The sequence below is a fragment of the Hippoglossus hippoglossus genome, chromosome 7 (genome assembly GCF_009819705.1).
Source record: "Hippoglossus hippoglossus isolate fHipHip1 chromosome 7, fHipHip1.pri, whole genome shotgun sequence".
NCBI lineage: Eukaryota > Metazoa > Chordata > Actinopteri > Pleuronectiformes > Pleuronectidae > Hippoglossus > Hippoglossus hippoglossus.
Window position 1 is genome coordinate 11,126,935 of NC_047157.1, and position 25,113 is coordinate 11,152,047.

Here is a 25,113-nt window from a genome sequence, read left to right on the forward strand (position 1 = left end):
AAATGTCTCTTCTACACTTGAATCCTTGCACTGAACCTAAACACGTTGAGCCGTTCATTTTCATGATTTGATGTTTTTGATGATCTTCAACCCATGAATGTGTCCTGAGTGTGGTGATCCTCTCAAAGTAAAAATAGCAAGAAAAAAAGAGATTATTAAGTTAAGTTGTACATAAAGATACTTGTAACAGAAATATTGTAAAAGTGAGATAAAAAATCATATAAAACAGACTCAGAAGTGATAATCTAAACATTCTTGATAAAGTGAAACAAAAGCTTCATAAATCTGTTATGATTCAGTCAGTGTGTGAGACGAACTGTCTGCTTTTGCTCTGGTTAACTGGTTCATGTCACTTGTTAAAGATTAATGGTAAAAGAAACACCAGTCTCTCTTTTCATGGCCCATTACATTCATGCAAATCATTTTAATGAGATGGAAACTCTACAGTCAGACAAACAAATGAAAGATGCAAATACACTTCACTCAACCAACACTTCCCGGAAAGATGAAAAAGTGCTCCTCTCATCCCCCCCCCCCGTCTCCAAACTTTCAAATACAGCCTTTGGTCCGTTGCACAAACCCAACTGAGCTCTGACAGCAGCCAGTGTGTGAGGTGGAGGTAAAGTATGGGATTGTTTGGTGCCGTGTTTCTTTCCCTGGGCTGGCTGCTGGTGCAGTTAACTGAGGGAGAACTAGATTACATCTCTCAGGGACAGGGGATGCAACTGCAGGGGGACTTCTCCATCGCTGGACTGTTTCCTCTCCACTACACAGACAGACCAGCTGCTGGTTTGCCTGCTCTGGCTCCATGTAATGAGTGAGTTTAACTGGACAGTGAACTTCCAGCACCACAGATCAAATACGTTTCATTGGTGGTGCGGAACACTGTAATTCTTGTATCATCTAGAGTATTACTTCATATCTTTCATTATTTTTTCCTTTTACATTAAATCTTTAGAGGTCGACCCAACAAACATGGCTTTCACCTGATGCAAGCCATGAGATTTGCTGTGGAGGAAATCAACAACGGCAGCAGCCCACAGCCTCTTCTACCAGGAGTGAAGTTGGGCTACCAGATGTACGACATCTGCTCAGTGCCGGCCAGTGTCCTGGCCACACTGGACCTGCTGGAGCAGCAGAATCAGAGCCCCTCTGGACCTGAGACAGAGGGAGACACAGACCCACACAGGGACTACAGTAAAAGGGCGGTGGCAGTGATTGGGCCAGACAGCAGCAGCAAAACATTCACCCCTGCTTCTTTACTGGGGTCCTATCTCATACCACAAGTATGTTTTAATCATTAGCCTTAAAATATGATCTGCATGCCAGTCTCATCCCTCACATCCTCTCCATTCTTCCATTCTAGATCTCTTACGAAGCATCAAATGAGATGCTCAGTAACAAGTTCCTCTATCCATCCTTTTTACGCACAATCCCCAGCGACAAGAACCAGGTGGAAGCTATGATCCAGCTTTTAATTCGTTTCAACTGGAAATGGATTGCTCTCTTAGGCAGCGACAACGCCTACGGCCTGAAAGGCATGCAGAGTCTCTCCAAGGAAGCACCAAACCACGGCATCTGCATCGCCTACCAAGGAGTCATCCCTTCATCCAAAGATGACACCATCCAGACCATGAGGAACATGGTGGATAACATATTGAAGACCAAAGTCAACACCATCGTAGTCTTCTCTAGCAAGTCAAAGCTCAGTGGCTTTATCCCGTTTGTCATTGAGCGCAACGTGACAGGTAAAGTGTGGATCGGGACGGAGGACTGGTCTGTGGCTACTCTTATATCAGGGATATCTGGGATCAACACCATCGGCACTGTGATCGGTGTCTCCATCAAATATGAAGCTATATCTGGTTTTGAGGACTTTGAGAGAAAGGTTTTTGAGGCTGCAATGCAACAGAGTGACACCCAGGGAGTCTCCAATCACACCACGAGCCAAGGAAATGACTGCCTGCAGAGCACAGACCTGAACAGCATCGCCAGGAAGAAATTCTCCCTGGAGGAATATGACGTCACCTCCTCCTTCAATGTGTATAAGGCTGTGTACGCTGTGGCTCATGCTCTGCACCAAACTCTTGTTTGTGACTTTGGAGAGTGCCAAAGGAGGAGGGTGCATCCATGGGAGGTGAGCATATGTTGAATGGTATTTGTGCCAATGACACAAAATCTCTCAGAATCACATTTTGTCGAGCACCGGTGTTCCCCTCTCCTCTCCAGCTTCTCCACTGGCTCAAGCAGGTGCAATTCTCTCTGGGAAACACCTCAGTGCTCTTTGACAGGAACGGGGACCCGCACACAGAATATGACATCGTCTCCTGGGTTTGGAGGGGGACTGAGTGGTCTCTCAGAGTGGTGGGCTCCTACAGCCCTGATTCTATCATGCTCACTGTTGATGAGGACCAAATTGAGTGGCACGACACGGGACATGCAGGACCAGTAAGACCAATGTATAATTGTATTACCTACATTGATTGTAAACGTTGAAGATTTATTTTTTAAATAATTAATTAAAAATGAGAAAGAAATGAATTGAATTGATTAAATTCAACTTCATCTAAATTAAATAAATTAAACTAAATCACCTCAATAATATCAAATTAATTTACATTTACTAATAGACTATTAATTAGTAACTAATTGAATTAATTTGATTTCATTGATTTAACCTCCAAATGAAGGTTGATTATATATTTATTTTATATTTAATCTTTCTCAAACCCTGTTGCTTGCGTATAGGTGCCCCTGTCTCTCTGCTCTCCACCCTGCCCAACGGGTCACAAGAAGCTGCTGACAGGGCAACACACCTGCTGCTTCGACTGCCAGGCTTGTCCTGCTGCCACATTCCTCAATATAAGTGGTAAGATAAAGACGTACTGAGTGGAGCACATACCTCCACCAATGCCCAACAGTTCCCTTAAATATGATCAAGATCCACTTAAATTACAGACACTCATATACATCAGTTCCCTAAATACGTTTGTATGATTCTTTCTTTTTTTCATCAAGATCCATGAATTACTCCCTGGGAAATCAGTGGGAAAAAAATAATAAAGAAAATGAAAAAAAACTAAAAAGTCAATATCTAAAGAATGTCAAAGAATGGACAGAAAAATAATTGGACTAAGTGACAGTAACAGTGGGATTGCAAGATGAATTTGAACAGAACATCACAAATCCACCTGTCGGCTAAAGACGGGAGATTGATTGGGCCAAATTCTTATGAAACTATTTAATAATTTATTAAATTGAACAAACCAGGTCCTTGATGTAGATGGATGGATGGTGGATAGGGGGGATTGACACCCTTATCACACATGACTCTATCACATCAAATCGTATACATATCACACATTATATAAAAAACAAACAAAATATATACAGAGAATATCCCAAAACAAAATTTTAATGTAAAGCAGAGAAACAGACAGAAATCACATCGACAAACAGAGAGAACAGATGAGAGAACAGATCACATTTTATCTTCTGATATTTAAAGTCTTGTTTTTGTATAACTGGAACTTTTTTTTACTATTAAATTCTATTTGAAACTGTGTTCACAGCCACTTTGAACAACGTGTTTAATACAATTAACGATACTCCAACGCTCAGCAGTAACTTTTCGCTGTTGTGTGTTAGGTTGACCAGCAGGTGGCGTGTGGTGCTCATACTATGTGCTCATGTAGGTGAAGGAACTGGCTCAAGATCTTTTTGAAAAGAGTCACTGTGTCTAACAACATGTAAACAAGTGCTGCTGTGTTTTCTCTTCTAGTCTCTAACATCTCATGTTATAATGACTCACTAACAGAGCTTGAAACCCTAGCTCAGATTTACATCCCATGTTTTCTCTTTTACATACAGTATATGTTGCTTCTCCCACTATAGAACCCACTATGTGCCAGCCATGTCTGCCGGAGCAGTGGGCCCCCCCGAGCAGCGATCAGTGTCTGAATAGGACCGTCCTGCTGCTTGCCTGGGACGCCCCCCTCTCCATTGCCCTGCTCTTCTTTCTGGCCACCTGTCTTCTCATGACCTTGGGCTCTGCTGTAATCCTCCTGCTTAACCTGAACACTCCTGTGGCCAAGTCTGCTGGAGGCCGCACCTGCCTCCTGATGCTGGCAGCCCTGACTGCCGCTGCCTTGAGCTCTTTGTGCCATTTTGGCCCGCCGTCCCCACTGGCCTGTATCCTCAAGCAGCCTCTATTCATCGTCAGCTTCACTGTGTGCCTGGCCTGCATCACTGTGCGCTCCCTCCAGGTTGTCTGCATTTTTAAATTTGCATCCAAGCTGCCGCCGGCCTACGACAAATGGGCCAAAAAACACGGGCCAGAATTTACCATTTTCCTGTTGTCTGTCACCCTCTTGTTCATTTCTGTGCTCCGTGAGGCCCTCAACCCGCCACAGCCGTCCCAGGATCTTGACTTCTACAAGGACAGCATTGTCCTGGAGTGCAGTAACACCCTTTCAGCAGGCGCGGGCCTGGAGCTAGCTTATGCCTTCCTGCTCAGCATGCTCTGCTTCTGTTTTAGCTACATGGGGAAAGACCTGCCGGCGAACTACAATGAGGCCAAGTGTGTCACCTTCAGCCTCATGGTGTACATGATCTCCTGGCAGTGCTTCTTCACTTTATACCTGATCAGCAGAGGCCCGTTCACCATGGCCGCACACGTGTTCGCCATACTCTTCAGTGTCTTCTCCTTCCTGTGGGGCTACTTCCTGCCCAAAATTTATATTATTGCTCTGAAGCCGCAAATGAACACGACCGCTCATTTCCAGAACTGCATTCAAATGTACACCATGAGCAAACAGTGAAGCGTGTAATAACTTCCTCTGATGAAATGAAGAAAAAGAGCATGTGATGTGAACAACACAGGTTGAGTTTCACTTTTATGTTCATCTCACAACTGAGTTTGTTTGTTGTATGTACACAAATAAAGTTGTATTGAACTGATCTCACTTGAGGAATTCTCTTTTCACTGGATCTCACTAAGGTCAGAGCTCATGCTCACCTACAGATCAGCAAGTCACACTGAATCACTGAGGATCCAAATCTTTCAATTATCCCAAAGTAGTATAAAAAAATTAATCTTTGAATCACATGCATATATTAACAGATTTTTTTATGATAAGTCCTAAATAAAAACTGATAAAATGTTCATATTAAGCAATTAGATATTTCATGCACTGTTGCTAATTAAAGGTTCAGTGTGTAAGATTTAGGTGAAAGGGATCTATTGGCAGAAATTGAATATAAAATTATCCTAGTTATGTTTTCAGTACAAACTAAACATATTTTCAGTTTTTATGACAACTGAAGACTTATCATATGTTCTCTTTCAAGTTTGGAAGGGGAGGGTGAGGTGTGGGGTATTCAGCTGCAACATGATACTTCACCACTAGATGTCACTAGATTTTACACATTGAACCTTTAAGTGACTGAGGTGATGTGGATCAGAGGTTGGACAGAGAAGTTGTGCTTTTATGTCTTGTGATCAACTTTTCCGTCAATTTATTTTACTTCTTTTTGATCATACACTGCAAAAATTAATTTCCCATTTTAATCACGGGCTTTTAGATCGAAATATCCACAGTTATCATTCCATCAACAGAACAGTTAAAATCATTCTTAGTTAATATATTTCTAATCCGAGAAGTAACGGAAGAAAATATTCATAACACAGAGGTAAGGAGGCCTTCACTGGTAATACATTGAGTTTTCTTCATCATAGCTCCCCCTGGTAGTCGTGGTAGGAACTGAAACACTTGATTTGACCCTGATCGTTGAAATTACATTTTTTTGTGAACATGAGTAAAGAATATTTTTAGTATTTGGAGACCACTTCACTTTGTAGGTTTTTTTTTCTCAAGGAGAATTTAGAATATTATCCAAAAAGTAACTAACAGAACCAACGTGATTATCTCATAGAAGGTGTGTAGTAGAACAAAGCTCATATCTACCTGCTGTTGATTTTTATGATGTTTGATGATGGCACCTGTAAAGCTTTTATAATGTCAATAAAACAAGTTGCATGATCATATTTCCAGAACAGCAGCATTATCATCGCTACAGCTTTCACAAAATAAACATCAAATCAGCTTGTCTTGTGTTTGTGTGGATAGGTTGGTTCGTTGATGGTAGGTTTTCTCAGCTGGAGAAGAGCAGACAGTAAGTTCATGATTCACAGCAGTATTACACATTTTTTCTGATTCAACCCCCTTGTGATGCTGACTTTGATTTTGTACTTCACAGAGTCCCGGTGTGGTGAATAGATCAGAAGCTGATGGAGCAGGGAGCCACGTGTGTGTATATATGTGAAGTGAGCAGCTCCTTCGGGAATGACACTGTCAAATCTGCGGTGTCTGGAGGAGCCGCTCATCATCCTATAGGGAGACATTAGCATTACAAAGCCATGTGACTGAGACCTGTAACAAATGGATGCACATCAATAACTCAGAGGTGAAGCAATCACAGTCTGACCAGTGGAGATAAAACCGTTCCCAAGATATATATCAGCCTGTGAGTGATGTGCTGTCAGTGTGTTATCAGGGGCTGCTGCTTATCACACACTCCAGTTACACACCAGTAACACAAGCAACACCTGATGTGCACCCAGGGAACAATTAAAGACAGGATTTAATGCATTGGTGGCATTTAGGATAAAAATGCATTTAAAGTGTAAATTAATTTTATACGGGCACTAAGACATTCACTCTACTTTTCATTAAAAATAAACAGTATATTTTTGATTTTTTTCAAGTGTAAGTTCTTATTTTCATTTGTGCTCTAATAAAGGAGCTTTTTTTAAATTCTTTTTTTAAAAGATTGGGGGGCAGTCTGATAAAACCAGAAAATCAGGTTTCAGGTTTAAATGGCGTCAGGCTGGAAGGATATGGCCAAAAATGTTAATATCAGTCAATATCAATAATTATCACGATAAATGTCCCATTATTATTTCTTTTAAGTCTAAAGACAGATTTTTGCTCCTGAGGGAAGGTTGTGGTTTTAAACTCTTCTTAATGAGCAGCGAATGAAAAACACTTGATATACAGCAAAACATTTATATTGTATCTTTTTTTTTATATCTTTAATTTATTGGTGTTAGTAATTTAACAGGACAACAACCACCACACAAAACAAAACAATCAACAAAACAAATGAATACACAAAAATCAGGAGAGGACATTCTCAATGTAGTTCCAGAACAGGAACCAGTTTTTTAAAAAACATTATTCTTTTCCACAGGAGCTGAATTTATGTTTCTCCAGTTCAAGGGAGCCCAATAAGTCTCTCACCCAATGATGGGAGGGTGCGACTATATCTATCAGACCATATTTACTTCAAACATTACTAATCCAGAGAAGTGTGAGAAAAAAGGTTCTGGCTTAAGATGAAACGCACGTGTTAAACGTGTGTGTGATGATGAATGCTAATTTTCTAAAATGCACTAGTTCACAGATCCTTGTGAAGTAAAACTGCTAAAACCTCACCCTGGTGTTTGGAGTGCTGACAATAAAACCCCTGCTTGTTCACCCGTGGCACACTTCGACTGTTGACCGGGGGTATTAAGCCGTGAGTGGACAGAGAGACTGTGGGAAAGCCAAGCTCGTATTCTACTCACACATCTACCGGTCAATAGCTCTGACCCCTCAGCCACAAAAGGCCTTTTCATCTCTCCTCTCAAACAACAGCCCACAGCAGCACTGTGACTCTCTCTGTGTGTGTGTGTGTGTGTGTGTGTGTGTGTGTGTGTGTGTGTGTGTGTGTGTGTGTGTGTGTGTGTGTGTGTGTGTGTGTGTGTGGGCGTGTGTGGGCGTGTGGGCGTGTGTGTGTTTGTGTGTGTGTGTGTGTGTGTGTGTGTGTGTGTGTGTGTGTGTGTGTGTGTGTGTGTGGTTTGTTTTCATATGCAGGTGCTGCCTTTAACCTGAGGACGTCCACTGGGACTCCACCGGGAAAAAAATTGTGATCCCCACGTGTAGAGACCGTTTCTTAAGGATTGACTTGGTTTTAGGATTCAGGTTACAGTGTGTGTGTGTGTGTGTGTGTGTGTGTGTGTGTGTGTGTGTGTGTGTGTGTGTGTGTGTGTGTGTGGCTGGTGTAGTTTTTAACATGGTTTGATTATTAATAAAAAGATTTAAAGTGATTTATGGAATTCAAATAAAGGCAGGAATGTTTTCAAAATATGTGAGGATTTAAAATTAGGGTGCGACAGTTGTGTGTTGTGTTTTTTTAATTCTTTACACAAGCTTTTCTTGACAAAATCTTTACACAACCCTGTAGTAATTTAGTTTTTACTCTACAAATGTACAGAAACATCAAACCTGATATTTACCACCACCAAGGAGGATATGGTTTCATCTGTGTTTGTTTTTTGTTTTATTTGTCTGATACTTTGCAGGGTTACGCTAAAACTACAGGACGGGTTAACATGAAACTTGATGAAGGGATGTGGTACAGGGATTTTCTCAGATCAGTTTCTTTAACATTGTGAGATCGGATGTTTCTCCACATTTTTGTTGATTTCTCAGTCATGAATCTTAGTGAAAAAAAAAGTCAGGTATGATTCAGGGACTGATTTTGGTGCAGATCCAAATAAAAAATCTGGATCTAGTGAATTTAAATGGTTTCAAAAGGGGACTTAGGACCTTCTGGATCATACATTACACAATCATCTCCAAAATAAAGTCAAGTCTCCTTATCAGAGGTGTGTTATGACAACTGGCCAAAAGTGGTGCGACCATTTTATTAATTTAAAAGTAAGATCATTATGGAGACAAGTCGGTTGAATGCTCTGCACTTGAAATATAAACATTTTCTGAAACAGTTCATGAAATAAAAAATTTGTACTCAGCTTTTCTTTTTTTTTGTGATTGTATCATTTTATTGTTAATTGTCATACAAATGTTCAAAATAAGTTTTAAGAGCTAAAATGCAATAGTATAACAGCTATATCAACATACAACACAAATGGACGTCCACTTGCACACTCACACACACCATCTTCATTCACATCCATAAAATTTGGCATATATCATTCGTAACGGAAGAGAAATATTCTCAACAGCAGATGCAGTAAAACACAGTTTGTACTGTTACGTCGAGCAGTCCACGGATAAAACTCCACTGGAGTAAACAAATACTTCATAAGATTTGACAAAACCATCAGAACTCAACCTCCAGCTTAAAAACACAAGGGAAAAGCAAACAGATCGGAATCAATAATCAAAGCAGGACAATCTTCAAATAAGTGAGATCGTTTTGCTTAATACTACTTGTCCATCAATGTGATGCGACAATAAAGAAACCCGCCATGAATGAGCAGGCTGGAAATACATTTCCTACATGGTGAGGGAGCGGACAGATTCCCTCAGGTCTCAGTGTCTCAGTGAATGTCTACCAGGGCCTCCACATGGGGCCTCTGCTGCTGCTGCTGCTGCTGTCCTGCAGCACGGTGGGCCTGATGGGGGAGCAGACTGGGGAGGAGCTGCTGGTTCTCTGGACCTGACGGAGCTGCTCCTGCTGCTGCTGGAGGCCCCGCAGAGGAGACACACAGGCCTCTGTGTTGGAGCCAGCAGAGAGGAAGTGCAGCGAGTCCCTCCAGCAGTGAGAGTAGCCCTGGTTGTAGTCGCTGTGACAGAGGCCCGGCTGCAGCTGCTGCCTCAGGAAGCTCACGGTCATCTCCAGGATGTCGGCTTTCTCCAGCTTGGAGTTGGGCTCCTGCTTGTGAAACTCTTTCTCCAGGATCGCCTTGAGCTGCTCGATGCAGGTGTTGATGCGATCTCTGCGCATTTTCTCCACAACAGGTTTTCTCATCTGTGGAAGAGCACACAACCAGGTCAGTTCATGATCCAAGTCACACAATCAGATATTTGTTCTGTTCAAGCAGCTGCAAAACCACTGAAATCCTCATCACCACTCACCTTAATGTTATCTTTGACTGAGATCGCGATATGGTGCACTGAGGAGTAGTTACTGGAGCAGGGAGCCATGTCTGTGCAGGTGAGCTGGGCAGCTTCTTCTCCTTCTGGGCGGCAGAGTGAGCTCTGATGTGTCTGGAGGAGCTGCTCCTCATTTTATACTGGCCCATTAGCATAACAAAGCCATGTGGCTCAGGCAGGGCTGGGGTTCCCACACTCTGACCAGTGGGACTCCCAGCACAACAATAGAACAGGTCAATAACTCACAGGGCATGTATCTGTGCGTGGCATGTTTCCCAAGATAAGCAACAGGTAATTAACACTTTATCAAGCCGTCATCTGAGGATTCATCAGGGAGCGCATGTCTGAATTACACTTTGTTTTCCAAACGTTCGATTAAATAAAGACAAGTGATGCACACAGAGCATCTTCAAAGGGTTCGGCTGTAATGAAAGACCAAATGCTTCACTGCTGTAAAACAATATAAACTGAGGGCTTTCATTTTCTCTTCAAAGACAGCTGCACTTCCTCTAAACGCATGTGGGTGCACAGGCAGGAGCATCCGAACACAGGAGAATTTTCGTTTTCGACAACCTTTTAATATATATATATTTTTTTTATTACTTGCAGTGCAATAGAGTTTGGTGACCAACACACACACACACATGCAGCACAAACAAGACTACAATAGAAAGAATAAGTTTGGTTCAATTATTATTAAAATGAGGAAGAGAACACGAGGAAGGACGGAGCAAGTAGAGAAGTCTTCAGTGTCAGAGGTCAGAGTGACATCATCTGGCTGCAGGGGAAACATTTCTTTTTCCACCTGTTGCTTTTACAACTTTGTGCTGCTGCTTAAACTTCAGGCTCCTAAACACAGGGACAACTCCAGGCTTCTTGGTGCCCAAAGCAAGAATAGGATTTGGTGCATTAGCTTTATTTCTGCTCAAATAAAGGAAATGTTTTACTGGTAGCATGTAGCACAACATACCTCCATATCTGGCTTTCATTTCCTCTTCCTGTTTTATCCATTTTTAGTGCCCACCCTGACGTCTAATATCTAAACACAAATAAATGCACTAAACGTATTATCTTCCAAACATTACCTCTAAGTGGCCCAACACAGGAACCAGTCTTGAGTTTAATTTAGCAATTTCATCAATTTTATCATTGATTTGTTTAAAAGAACTGTTTGTTATTGTAGAACTTGGACTATTGCTGTTTTTATTAGACTTAGTCTTAGAAAACTGCAGTGACTGAGTTATGCTAAAACAAACGCAGACTTTAATTATAAGCTCTTGTCTTCCTCTCCTGAGGGTCTGTTGTAAGTGAACAGTGTCAAATTATAGTGTCCAGTTAATGGCATTATGAGAGGGCTGGCAGTGTGCCGGTGAGGGCCTCCATCACGGCCTGGCCCCAGATGTGAAGCCGGCCTCGCGGGCGTAGTGTGAGTATGCCCGACTCCAGAGTTTCCCACCAGTCCCCTAACATCAGGGTAAATGACCTACAAAAGCCATGTCAGTCCTCAATGCTCCACTGGGAATGTTAATTGATCTTTTGTTGCAGCACAAACAGAAACTCTATGTCCCCGGTCCATCTGGGAAAAATCAAGTCAACTGGCTTCAGTGCTTTGCCACAGATTGGTCTGTCGTTGGTCTGCGTTGACTTTTTTAATTTAGGATGTTCAGCCAGCCATTTACAAAGCTGAGAGAAGTGCTTTAAGTTTTAATTAAGTCAAAGAATTCGGGCCACAACAGTAATATAACTTCATCGCATTTCAATTAAAAAACAGATCTGAAGCACAGGTTGATGGAAAGGTAAAGGATCTGCACACTGGAAACATTTCTGCACCAGAAAACTGAAAGCATGAGCTGTAAAATGTACACAACAATGGTTCTAATTGAGATGAATGGAGCTTGTGAGAGTGTTGAATTATTAATGCACCGTCTGGTTTCAGGAGGGTCAATGCATGAAAAGTGAAAGTTTTCAATTTGAATCAGTTAAATGGTCACATTTAAATAATATCAAATAGATGAATAAATAAGAGTTTTCCACAATACAAGTATTGAAATAATGAACATTATTATAATCATGTTTGAGTGAATGTACAAATGTTTTTATGTTATTTCCCTCCTTTCTGCACCCGAGCAGGTTTGTGACCTGTTGATATTTTGAGTGTCACATGTGGTTTTTCACATTTCTGCTGAAGCACCTGCATCATCACTGTATTTAGCCTTTTAAACACCACTCTCTGTTTTCTTGACGTACATTTGCATTTTGAGGAATGTGGATAAACGTCTTTTCCATTTCTCTTCACTGTATCATCTGACGACACTGTAACTGCCAATCTGTCAGATCGCGTTCACGTTTGGCTTTATTATCTGTCCTCGCCATTGATTTCATTGTCGACATGTTTGTGTGAATCTGTGCCTCCCCTGAAAGTTAGTGTGCACTACACGGCTGCTGGGGGTCTTTGTCTACAAGTGTGTGTGAAGATGAGTTTCCCTCCCACCAGCTCTGAATTCCTGCCATAAAGTCTCGGCCATTGCTCAGACCTGCGGCGGCACAGGGCGGCTTCCCATCAGCCATCTCTCTGTGAGTGTGGTATCTCCTGTTTCCCACACTCTGCGCCTATTCACTGGCCCTGGGACGGGAACAATAGAAGTGTGTCTTGTTACACATCACATTAGCTACGGTGTTTGATCTCCTGTTGAAGGGGGAGGGGAGGCGGCCTCAGCCAGACCATCTGGCCTGGCCAACGAGACCCTGAGAAAGTCCCAGGCATGCCACATTCTCCACAACTCCTGCACACACTAATAGTTGTGAAAGACTTTTGTGGCACTTGAGACATAATTCAAGCACTAGACAGCATGCCACAACCACCACAACAGAAGTGGGACATGTGACACAAGTGGAGCAGGGGTGTCTCCACACAGCCCAAGGCTTTCAGGGCTTTTTAAACACCTGTGCACCAGGCAGGTCAGATAAGATGTAATGTTAATGATCCCTGTGGGAAACACTGGATCAAGAAAAAAAAAAAAATCCCGGGGGAGAAGTGTGATCGCCCCCCAAAAAATTCACAAAGTGGTTAAATGATGTGAATAATGAATTCTCTCAATAATATTATTCATATTATTTCATGTGTTTTGAACTCGTGTTGAAATAAAATCAGACTTTCTAGGTGAATGACATTAAAATGATCGAAAATATGCTTTCACGTAAATCAGAGCACCACTGGACTTATTAGGTCATCTGTACTTTGGTAACAGAATAAATTAAAAAATATCCTCAAATTCAATATTGTAAATAGATGTAGTTGTATATATGTAATATATGTTGCTCCTTAAATGGAGGAACATTTTCTCAGTTTCGTGATTCTTTGCAGTTTTCTCACAAATGTGAACACACTGAGTCATTACAAAGTGAAAATGCAGTGTTAGTTACACTGATCTGACTGATCTCATATTTTTAGCATTGCCCAAACAGATCGCTGCAGGAATCAAACTCTACTTCCTATGCTGCTGTTCCCTTGAGCAAGACACTAGTGATGCTGCAGTTAGTTGATTCTGTGCTAAGGAACTATATGTGATTGGATTTGCTGAAGTATGAAGAACTTAATTATTGATTCAGTCATTAGATGTAGCTGAACACAAACTACATACTTTAAAATAAGATCTTCTCTGTACTTTGTCCTCTGACTCAGCACTGAATATTTTTATGAATAAAGTGAAAACATCAGTATTTATATTTGCAGAACTTCATGTGAAGTTTCCCATTTATTTTTTTGAAACGTTCAAAGGTAACTTCCACAGGAAGCAATTCAACAGATTCTTTCAGTAAAGATTGATGTCAACATAAAGTACCTTCACAAAAGGTATAAATGTGAAGGTGAAGAAAACATACATGGTACAATTTCAGCAGTTAACACACAGGCCAAATAATGGTTACACATAGTCACAATAAAGTATAATCGTCACAAGATTTACAGTAAAAGTGGATCCATGGGATCCATTTATGTCATGTAGCTGATTCATCAGCACCAAGCTGATGAGACGCATCAGTCAGTGATACTCAGTATCAAAGATAAACAGTGGTTCAACACATCAGATAAACAATGTCTCAGACATTTAGTTTCAACCCAACATGGGTCTTAGAACGAGATCATTCAGGGATGTTTGTAAAACAAACAGGATCAGTTGTTCCACAGGAACAATGAACACAACCACACATTCAACACTCTAAATTATAAAGAGTTTAACATGTGTACACATGGTGTAGATAAACAGTGAAACCTGATTCTTTTCAATCCTTCCAAAGGATTACTGGGACATTTAGCCCATTTCCATACACTAATAAAACACTCAAACAATATTGATTCTTCTGCCAAAAAGCAAACAGACTTGAGTGAGTCTTTAACTTTCTGTCCATGACGTTCACAGACGTAGTTTTCTTTCTCCGTCCTACCACGGCCTCCACAGACCACAGCTGGCCTGGCTCACACCCTTGTTGGAGCTGACTTGGTGGTGAGGAGAGCCGGGAGGTGAGAGGCTGCAGGGACTGCGGCTGCTCCTGCTGGACACCTGCAGGCCCTGGAAGTGGCTGAGCAGCCGTCTGTGGGCCTGGGTCTGGACGTCGCAGTGGGAGAGGAAGCTGACGGCCTCCTGCACGCAGCGGGAGTAGCCGTCGCTGGCTGTTGTCGGACCAGAGGTCAAGCTGACCTGCTTCTGCTGCTGCCAGCCTCTCATGTAAGACACAGCCATCTCCAGGATGTCAGCCTTCTCCTGCTTGGAGTCGGGCTGCTGCCTGAGGAACTCTGGGCCCAGCAGGGATTTCAGCTGCTCGATGCAGACGTTGATTCTGTCTCTGCGCAGTTTCTCAACCATCGGCTTTCTCAGCTGGAGAAAACAAAAAGAGAAAACATTTAGTCCACTTGAACACATGAAAACCTTTTTTAAATATCATATGAACAAACTTATTTGATATGAGTCCTAATAGAAGAGATGTTTACCTTATGAGCAGGAGTGAGATGCTCCTTAGAGTAGCTTGCTTGTCCAAAAACAGTGGGAGCCATCGCTGTAGTGTCAGAGTGTTCCTGTCTGAAGAGCCAGTTGAGTCTGAGCTGCCTTCTCTTGTGCCTCGGCCCTGTATTTATACGCCCACATCTCCATATGAATGTGTGGGTCTTGGGCTTGTTGGACTTTCTCACAGTCCCTGGGCCAATGAGAGCGCTGGGAAGGGCTTTGAGGAACGCAGGGCTGCCACATGCTCAATGAAGTGTTTATAGCCGTGGGGACAATGAGTGTGTCTCCGGGGAGCAGGTGGAGGAATAGACTGGGAAGAGAAAGAGCCCCCGGGTGCAGGGAGGCGGGGGGGGGGGGGGGGGGGGGGGGGGGGGGGGGGGTTGGCGTATAGAGCTGGGAGACTGACCCAGTGTGCTTGTGTTGATATGGGAAAGTGGTGACCCCAGAGGGGGAGCACGCCGCTGTCTCATGTCATCTCCACCGCCACGTAATTGAGCACAAAGTGCCTCCGCCACCAGGCACACGTGGGTGTTACAGAGGGGCAGCCATTAGAAAAGATCAACATGCAGCCACTTCCACCAGTTTGACACGGCAGACTTCCCTCGTGGAGCCTGTGTGCAACAGTTGAGACGTCCAGGAGAGGAACCCATTCAAAAGAGAGCTTCTTCTCTGCAAGTTGGAAGAATCAGAATAATAAATAAAAACTTGAAGGAAAAGAGAAAGCATAAGGTGTGGATTTTTATGTTGTAACTGATCTATGTGTGTTTACAATGAGACGCCAGCCATTCAATCAAATCACACCCACACAGTTCAGAGGAACCAGGTTATTTGACGTTTGGAGTTTATTTGAAAAGACATTATCAAAATATAACTAAGGATGTTTTCCTTTGTTTTACTTGTTTACTTAATTGATAATGATTCAGTTAGTTTTACTTTTTAAAAAGAGAGATGAGATACATTTTCATACCCTTGACTATGTAATAATAAAGAGTTAAGATGACTCTAGCGTAGATAGGTATATACTGTACATATATAGGTTATATACTTGGAAACTCCAAATAAGTGTCACTGAAAAATCTATATGAATATTGGTTCTTTTCCCGAGAAAAGGAGCCAGTGCCCAAGCTTTTGAAGTTTAGTCAGCTCTGTCGTTTGATGGTGTGTGACTGTGATGTGTTGAGGTGTTAGAGAACAACTGTAAACATCCCAACAGCCTCCACACTCCGAGCACATGTTCACACATCAGGAGAATCACCCTCACAGACAGACACACTCCCGCTCACTTTCCCTCCCACACACACACACACACACACAGCTGGCTGACCTGCCTGCTGCTGGCCACGTCTCAGTCACACGCTCCCTTCCTGCCTAGTGTGGAACGTGGGAGCTACTGTGGTCCCAGGCTTCCCACACTTCAGCGTTAATGACACTGAGGCCGGCTGCACAAAGGAAGTGTGCCCCATCCAACAAAGATTGACTGACCAACCCCCCCTCAACACACACACACCCAGGAAGACAGGGCTGTCAACAGGGCTTCCAGGCACACCATCTGGACGGATCGTACACTATTGTCAGCCAATCAAGCATGGGAGACGTTCACCGTGAGAATTGGAAGGGATGAAATAGAGACAGAAAGTTAAATAGGAAGAATAGGGGGTGTGTGTGTGAGTGTGTGAGTGTGTGAGTGTGTGTGTGTGTGTGTGGGAAACTTTGAAGATAGAGTTGGATGATGTTTGTGAAGGAAACTGTCTAAATATCAAATATTGTGTGAGATAAAAAGTGAAAAAGAGAAAATGTTTGTTAAAGTTTCACATTATAAGAAAAAATATAATGGAAAAAATAGGCACTAAAAACACAAGTTTAACAAACAATAACATAAAAAAGTTAATTATAAGCAGTTGTGATCAAATCTTCTTTTAAAGGCACTACTCCTTCAAAGTTTATTAAAATTCAGTAAATATTTAGAGTAAAAACATGGAAGCTGAGATCACATCTTCAAACTGAACACCTGTCTCCACCATGTTGTTACACTGGACAGATTTCTTCTTCATGTGATCTTCCCTCTCTTCTGCGTGGGTCGTCTTCAGGCAGATGTTTCTCCTCCACGTTCCCACCACATATCAGTCCACACAATACCCAGGATACCTCCGCATCAGCCCAGTGACAAGGGGCCCGAGAAGGGGCCCGGGAAGGGCCCCTCCCACCTGTTTGTTTGGTTTGGGGGCCATTGTACCCCATGAATTCAACTAATTCATTCACATCCTATTGTCATAACGCTGCTTTGTGATTGGCCAAACACTGTGAGAACCAGCATCGCATTAAATCGATGGGAAAGTTGGTTTAAGTATATAAAGGATGGAAGACTTGGTGAAATCAGAACCGTGAACGCCTCTCGTACCCCCACAGGCCTGGACTGACCGGACGCCATCACACTCCACGTTCACCATGAGGGATCAACACACAACGTAAGCTCAGCACAAGTTCATGTTACTGATCATTAGATCGTTTTTCCTTCTTCAAATCCTCTCATTGAAGGTCGTTAAGGGTCAGGAGTGTTTAAGTTTGAACAGGTTATCAAGGCTCAGATTTTTTGCTCTGTTGGTGATACAGATATTTATCAATACTAAGTTCTGGCTTTTGGATGAGATGTTCAAAATGATCTGTTCAAGGGTCATTTCAACCTAATCCACCAAAAACACTTTCTCGCTTACGTAGGATTTAGATTTTGGTTTGATCAGGTAATATTCAGTGTACACTGTAAATATAATTTCTTTTCTTTTTATATTTTCTTGTATTTATATTGCATGTTTATGTATTATTGATTTTTTGATTGTCCTCTTTGCTGCTGCAACGCACTTATCTTATCTCATCTTATCTCATCCTGTCTCATCTTATCTTATCTTATCTCATCTTATCTTATGTCATCTTATCTTATCTCATCTTTTCTCATCTTATCTTATCTCACCTCATCTTATCTTATGTCATCTTATCTTATCTCATCTTTTCTCATCTTATCTTAGCTTATCTTATCTTGTGTCATATTGTCTCATTTTATCTTATCTTAACTGATTCTAGAAATATAATTTCTGTTGAAATTTCTTTGATGCATTATTCCTAGTGCTGGGAGCACCATAAGTGGAATCCCTCTCATTTTGTGCGGTAGCAACAGGAATCCCACAGACGGATGAGAAAAATATGAACAAATAAAAATATCAACATTAATGGGAAAAAAAACATTTTCTTGATTTCTGTGTACAGGCCCTTTAAAAAAAACTGCTGTAATACTCAACATTAATCTGATGTTTCTCTTCTCGTCCTCAGCCTGTGTAAGATGATGATTTTGGAGAGGAAGTGCACAGACAGGGCAGAGAGGCTCCGCTCGGCCCTAGAGAGCCAACTCGACTCTGGGGTGTCCAGCTCTGACGTGTGGGACAAGACAGTCTCCTTCTTCACTGTGAAGAAGGCCTTGATTTTCCCCAACGGCTACACCAGATCCTCCAGGAAAGCCATGAGGCTGTTCCCTTCACCTGCCGAGGACGTGGCTCCACTGTGCTGCCAGTGAGGAGTGGACACAGGATGCAACATGAGGGAGAGTGTGTGTAAATATCTACACAATCTGAGGCACTGAGCATCTCCACGTCATGTCAAGAAGAAAAGAAGAGGAAGAAGGATGGAGAAAAGGATGTTTTTACTCAGCAATAAGTGTAAAAAGTTGGAGAAGATTGGAGTTTTACACTCCTCGTCTATGACCATGCACACTGTGATGTTATTGGTCCACAAACGTGCCTAAAATGTGCATTTTATGCGTTAAACCTAAAGTTAGTCTTCACCACTGGTCACTGAAAGACCTTGTTGTCGAGGACGTGTTCATTTAGAGTCGTATTCCTTTGTATAAAGGTGAAATGTTTATGCCAATGCATATTTGTTTTGTAAATGTTTTTATCACATTGTGAATGATATTATTTTTTTAAATGTTACGTATAAAGTGTGTATTAAGTGCCATGAATGAAATGTGCAATATGTGATTTCAGATACGAGTTGAAAATAAAGTGTTAATTCTTTCTTCAGTGTCTGTGTTAGAAATTATTCCCACTTCATTCTGACCAGTTGAAAACTGTTTAACAATTTGCCAATCTCATATCCCAGTGTCACCATCTAGTGGTCACTGTGCAGCAATACATCAAAATATGATCCACACAGTTGCAGCTTCTTCTCCTAGTTCCCTCATCATCCTCATCATCCTCATAACAAACCAAATCAGAATGTCCTTCTCCTTCAATCAAATAACAGCATTTCATTCATTCGGTATATTTTAATATAAAGTCAAATTAATCATTAGTTTTGACGTGTGTTTTTTACAGTATACCTCATGTTAAAAGATATTTTTTGAGGACTTAAATACACTACAAATAAAATAGCTCTTAGAAAATGGGTAACTTAGCGTGGAGATAATTACTGATTACAATTAGATGTTATGTTAAAATAAGCAGGTGGAAACAGAATATAAAACCAAACGTTTGTGCTGTTCTAGATTCATTAAAAAGTGTAAAACTACTACACCTGTATGTTATATATGTTGTTGATTTGTTTATCTACATTATCTCAAAAGTTTACAACCCAAATTTCCATTCAAATAACAGTGCATCTGATGCCATTACTTTCGAGTTTGATATGTGAGACATGTTCGAGAACTCTTCTGCTTAAGGCACTTAAGCTAGATTTTGTTGTCATTTTACAACAAAGACAAAAACACCACTTCATAATAACAAACTATTTCCTCCATTTTCATTATTTTGATTCAAAGATCCCTAGCAGAAGTTACAAATATAACATTATTATACCGGCTATAATGAGAATAAAACGTATAAATGTTATTACATTCAGACCTACCTCTCATATACCTGAGCCACCTTACTTACTTTACTGAGTAAGATTTTACTCTTCCCCCAAAGGTTTTAATTTATTATACAATCTACATGTCTGAACGACTACATGTCACCAATTATGGGGACATAGTTATTGGGTTTTTTTGGCCTTATTCCCTCAGCTGAGCCTCCTGCTGTTGTGCCCCCACCGGCTCAGACACCAGATCAGGATATAAAGTGTTGGAGCTGTTCTTCTCATCAGAAAGTTTGGATAGAGGACAGAGCTTCGACCTCTGGAACTGTGGCCTGGGTTCTGCTATATCCTGACCAGGCTGTTCTCATCCAGGTTTCGTAGGAAATACTACGAAAAGCAATGCAGTAGAATTTGTTTTTAAGAGGAGTCTTACGTCCTGTCTCACATCCAGGATCCACCTGACATCCCGCTCCCAGCCAGGACCAGCATCCAGCCGTTTATGGTGAACCAGAACACCCTCTCTCAGTGGTGACACCCGTCTTTATTCACAGTTTATTCACAGATTCAGACCTTTATAGTCCTCACAAGCTGCTGACGCATTAACATCAACATGTCTAATGTTCAACAATAAGTCTTCTCTGTTCACTCTGCAGGAACAAACGTTTCACAAGCAGCTGCCCGTCCAGCCTCCTTCCCCAAGATCAGCGCCTGGAGGCGGAGGCAGCCGACCTACCTGCACTACCACAACCTACTCTATTGTGTTTTGAATGTTTCTGTTCTGAGCTTTTACACAGGACATGAATAGAAATGTGTTGTTTTACTGGACACAGTAGGTTATTCATCGTTTTTAAGAATGTAAACAGCAGCGGGGAACAGAAGAGGTTACCCTGGGTCAGATTGGAATTATTACAGCTTTATTAATCGTACGCTAAATTCAAAGAGCAGACATTCAGCAACAGTTGAACATTGTAGCAGCGGGAATATGCGAATAAACAAGAAACTGGGTGAACTCTACACCACGCATTCAACTCTCGAGTACAAGGACACCTTTTCAAATGATCTTGGCTTTTAAGAAATCTGTTGTGGGAATTGACACAAGTGTGTTGCCAGTGATTTCAGGGAAAGAGAGCAGAGAGGAGAAACTGCTGCTGGGGGAGGAAGAAAAAACAAACAAAAAAACAATCAGTCAAAGAAAAGTGTTAAAGGATATAATGTAGGTCTGTTTTATTATTAATTTAGACAGGTCTGCTATTTCACTGCAACAGATGGAATCTTTCACAAGTCCAAAATTCACTTTGTCACCAAGTCACGAAAAACAAAAAAAAACTCTTTTCTTCATTTCCCTTGAGAGATTGATAAAAGAAATCCATACACACACAAAAACAAAAAAACACTTTTTCTGTCCATCATTCAAATTCCAGTTAGAACCTATATGAAGACCAAACAGCAAAAGTCTGGAAGAAAGAGCCGGTTCTGCGCAAAAACCCTGTGACACTGAAACCTTCCATTTTAAAAAACCCTGACCAAGAACAAACAAAAACCAAACAAATAAAAAAGAAAAATGAAAACAAGATAAAATCAAATGCCACTCGTAATACGTGGTGGGTCAAATCCCAAAACATTTTTAGTAATCCTAACATTGCACCCCAATATTAGGAGGAGGGGTAAATCGACATTCACACTAAAACAGAACTTTTGAGTTATGCCCATGACCCGGACGATTTTTTATCTTTAAATACGAATCACCAGATTCTCTCAGAGCGCCATTCTGTGGCAAAAAAATTGAGCAACAGTGAAGCTTCAGTTTTTTTTGGCAGCAAGAGTCGATAACCAGAAAAATACCAAACATACCTGGTTTAATAATCAACGGATTCATTGATCTCTTGTCTTGAGCTCAGCGAGAAACTAAATTAAATCCTGAACTCTAAATTGAAGCAGTTCGAGTCAGGAGGGCAACACGTGAAATTCAGTTTTAGTGTGTGTGCGTCCCGCCCCATTACACGTGTGTTTGTGTGTTAAACATTACAGAGATTTTTGCCAGAAGATTTTTTTTTTTAGACTACACATAGATTCAGCTTTAAGTTAAATTGAAGATGACGTGTGGGGGAGGGGGGTGAGCAGGAAGCTTGACGTATACTGGGTGTGTGTGTGTGTGTGTGTGTGTGTGTGGGTGTGTGTGGGGGTGTGTGTGTGTCTGTGTGTGTGGGTGTCTGTGTGTGGGTGTGTGTCTCCTCTGCGTGTGTCAGTCTGTAGGTGTCTCCATGTAATTTGCAGAGCTGTTGTGTGTTGCAGGGTTGTGGGTTGTGGTTTGCCATCAGGGCAAAGAGTTCAACAGTTCCCGCAGAAAGAGGTCTGGGTCTGCGATTTCAGAGAGGAGACCTGGAAAAGAAACAAATTCTGTGTTAATATAAACTTCACATCGCAGTTTCAAATGTATTCAAGGTGGGAACATAAAGCCAGGGGTCAGATCTGTTAAAAAAATGTCAAGCTGCAACACAGAAGATTGTCCCACTTATGCTGGTTTTCTGCCAACTTTTAAATCGTATAACTTTAGGAGGGCTGTCGTGAAGTTAATCGGGTTTGGATGTTTACTGACCTAGAACATCAAAGAACTCAGACAAGGACTCAGCGGGCATGAGTTCGTCCTGGAAGGCCCTGAGCACGCGCTCCGACGCCTCGTAGATGGGCATGTCGTTGTGACGGACATATTCTGCCAGCGAGAAGGACCAGCCCCCCTCTGTGTTACTGGTGGGTACTTTCTGTAAGGCCGGGCAGAGGAGAGAGAAAAGAAAGAGTCAGGTCAGTCGCTCAAGTTTTAGACTTAGTATTACAATATATTGTAAGATCTAAATAACAATGTTGAAGAAAAGAGGCCTCAAAATTGTACTTGAATAAAGTAAGAGGTTTTAGTCGTTTTTTGCTTTTCATTAAACCCTGATTCAGTTTCAAAAACACTTAAGATCAATTAAATTATGCCTCTGAATCTTCAGACCTGCAAAGATCAGACTGAAACTGATCTGTTACACTGATCAGTGTCACTCAAAGCATCCAAGAAATCGCATAACACACACAGCAGAATATCATTGGTTTAAAGCATCAATATGAACAGAGGTTTAGATCCAACACATTTACCATGAACATGTCATAGACCAGATCCACCAGGCCCCAGAAGAGTAGAGGCGAGCGATAGACTGCATATTCCTTTGGTGCTTTGTCTGTGAGTCTGAAAATAAAACAGGAGGAAACAGAAACTTTAAAATCTAAATTAAACTCTTGAATATAGCACACACAATTTTAGATGCTTTTCTTAATCAGTATATTAGAAATTCTGAACTAGATCAGTTGAAGCCAAGCTGAGGGGATTTAAATGTTGCTGCTTTGACCAGGTTTCAGCTGTGAAACAAGACAGAAAATAGAAAAGGAGGATAAGTGCCGTACTTGTTGGCGCAGACTGCCGAGACCTTGCGGGCATGTGCAGCGACCAGGAGTCTTCGTAGGAAGTAGATACGTGAACTCCTCCAGCGTTCGGGTGGCATGATGTGCATGGCCAAGATGGTGAAATAGTGTGGTCCTTCAACGTCGTATGAGCTCTCCACCCATTTCTCACATGGCTGCTCCTGGAAACTCTGCAGATTCTTCTCCTCCCGAGATGTAGCCCTTGTACTGCAGTGACAGTTTGCGCAGTAAAGTGAGATGAGGGTGAGAAATACACATTCCACCTGAATCTTGGCAAATAGCACAACTTAAAGTTTGTGTGTAATAGCTGCACCTCATCACTGATGGGTAATTTCTGAAGGGTACATACGTGTTGAGGACGTAGAGCACAGTGTGGATGATGTAGGGGATGAGGTGGATGTTGCTCTCTCGGCCTCCTCCTCCCGTGTCCACGCTGAACGACTGTTCAGTAGCAAAGCGGAGGAACAGCAGTTTGGTGTCGTGGATGTTGAGTTGGTACGTGGGCTCCCGCTGGCCTGTGCACTCCTGCAGATATGTGTTGTGCCTGTGCAGCAGAGAGATGTCCAGTGGGTTTTGAGTCATCGTGTGCCTTATGAATGAGAAACTTTTGCTGTGTACGTGATGATGCATCAATTTACCTTGCTAAGCATGTAGCAAAGGCTGATTCTGGAACATGTGGCCCCCAAACAGGAAGCAGCCCATTGCACTTGGTGTTGGCGTTCTGGAGAGCAGCACTCTCCCACTCCTCTCGCCCTCGTGCCAATCTGCAACAGGAAGAGGGGAAATGAAAAGCTCAGATTAACAGTGACAAATTGACTGTTCTGTGAATATCAGCAAGTATAAGATATTCATTGTTACCTGACAGCAGCCAGATGGCAGTCATAGTGGACGATGTTAAAGTGCGACACAGTGCTGTAGCCCTGCTGCTTACGAGGCTTGTTCTCGAAGTCCTCCAAGGCCACACGCTTTGTGAATGTGTAAATACCCAGGACTTTGGTTGGCTAGGATCAGACACAAGGGACGGAAATGTTACTTTAAAACCCCACAAATCGGTTTAATACACAAGAGTTTTTCTGCAATACGGTCACAAGCATGAAACAAAAATTTGTAATACTTTCTTAAAGACCCGTTTAACACTATATGACTTCATAGTGTGTTGTTGTACCTGGAACTTGTAACCTTCTCTACAGATACAGCAGGTTAAGCCTGGCTCTTCTATCAACTCCTCCATTTGCTTCAACAGTGAGGTCTTCGTCACCACCTGACCCTTCTCATTGGTCTGAAAGGAAAACACACAAGAATCAACAACAATGTTACTGACACGGTGAAACAAAGTGACAGAGATGAAATAAAGATGTTAGATGAAATAAGAAATGCGTACCGTCATGCCCAGTGTTCCCAGGGCCTTCTGCCTCATGGCCATCGCCATACGCTTCTTCTCAGATCTGGTCTCCCTGCGGGCTGCGTCAATCTTCAGGTTGACGTCACTGTGCTCCCTCAGCGCCTCCAGAAGGTTTTCTGCCAGGGTGCCGATGCCTTCATCGCTGGATACCTGCTCCAGCTTGTGCAAGTTGGTTATAGAATCTGTGCCTATCAGCACCTGCACAGAAGATGAGAACAAATTCAGTTGTGTCACATAGTTGATGCTCAGTTTGCAGGCAGAGCCACATAGTGTTAGTTAGTTTTCCATAGTTGGGTTGTAGACAGCTCAGATTGCGTTTAGTATTTAGTACCTGTGTGGGGGGGTGCTGTGTAGCCAAACCACGAAGCAATCTGAGAATGAAGGGTAAAGCTGGTCTGGAGAGGAACTTCTTCCAGACATCTGCATCCAGACTAATGAGTTCAGAACACAAAGAAAATTGTTATAGAGCAAT

General features: G+C 42.1%; 4 protein-coding genes across 10 annotated transcripts in view; 1 reads left to right on the forward strand and 3 right to left on the reverse strand.

Annotated features, from left to right (window-relative positions):
• Window positions 1-559: 559 nt before the first annotated feature.
• Window positions 560-4,917, forward strand: LOC117764980 (taste receptor type 1 member 1). Its single transcript, XM_034591166.1, has 6 exons — window positions 560-817; window positions 959-1,286; window positions 1,367-2,137; window positions 2,230-2,448; window positions 2,749-2,869; window positions 3,895-4,917. Exons 1-6 carry the CDS (start codon window positions 627-629, stop codon window positions 4,818-4,820), a joined length of 2,556 nt encoding a protein of 851 aa, XP_034447057.1. The 5' UTR covers window positions 560-626; the 3' UTR covers window positions 4,821-4,917.
• Window positions 4,918-8,877: 3,960 nt separating this feature from the next.
• Window positions 8,878-10,060, reverse strand: her12 (hairy-related 12). The gene is made up of 2 exons (XM_034590376.1): window positions 9,927-10,060; window positions 8,878-9,819 (listed from the first exon to the last, which is right to left on the reverse strand). Exons 1-2 carry the CDS (start codon window positions 9,993-9,995, stop codon window positions 9,400-9,402), a joined length of 489 nt encoding a protein of 162 aa, XP_034446267.1. The 5' UTR covers window positions 9,996-10,060; the 3' UTR covers window positions 8,878-9,399.
• Window positions 10,061-13,664: 3,604 nt separating this feature from the next.
• Window positions 13,665-15,279, reverse strand: LOC117764940 (transcription factor HES-5-like). Its single transcript, XM_034591113.1, is given in 3 exon segments — window positions 13,665-14,818; window positions 14,932-15,022; window positions 15,024-15,279. Coding segments are annotated over 3 exon segments (690 nt in total). The 5' UTR covers window positions 15,188-15,279; the 3' UTR covers window positions 13,665-14,383.
• Window positions 15,280-20,675: 5,396 nt separating this feature from the next.
• The window catches only part of ubr4 (ubiquitin protein ligase E3 component n-recognin 4), a 47,849-nt gene continuing 43,411 nt past the window's right edge, over window positions 20,676-25,113 (reverse strand). For all 7 annotated transcript variants that reach the window (XM_034591381.1, XM_034591379.1, XM_034591377.1 and 4 more), the window contains 11 exons: window positions 24,973-25,072; window positions 24,621-24,839; window positions 24,405-24,518; window positions 24,098-24,240; window positions 23,878-24,003; window positions 23,589-23,783; window positions 23,222-23,446; window positions 22,916-23,006; window positions 22,380-22,542; window positions 22,015-22,162; window positions 20,676-21,938 (listed from right to left, as the gene is read on the reverse strand). In XM_034591381.1, coding sequence (XP_034447272.1) covers window positions 22,098-22,162; window positions 22,380-22,542; window positions 22,916-23,006; window positions 23,222-23,446; window positions 23,589-23,783; window positions 23,878-24,003; window positions 24,098-24,240; window positions 24,405-24,518; window positions 24,621-24,839; window positions 24,973-25,072 — 1,441 coding nt within the window. In that variant the 3' untranslated portion in view covers window positions 20,676-21,938; window positions 22,015-22,097. The remainder of the gene's footprint in view (window positions 21,939-22,014; window positions 22,163-22,379; window positions 22,543-22,915; window positions 23,007-23,221; window positions 23,447-23,588; window positions 23,784-23,877; window positions 24,004-24,097; window positions 24,241-24,404; window positions 24,519-24,620; window positions 24,840-24,972; window positions 25,073-25,113) is intronic.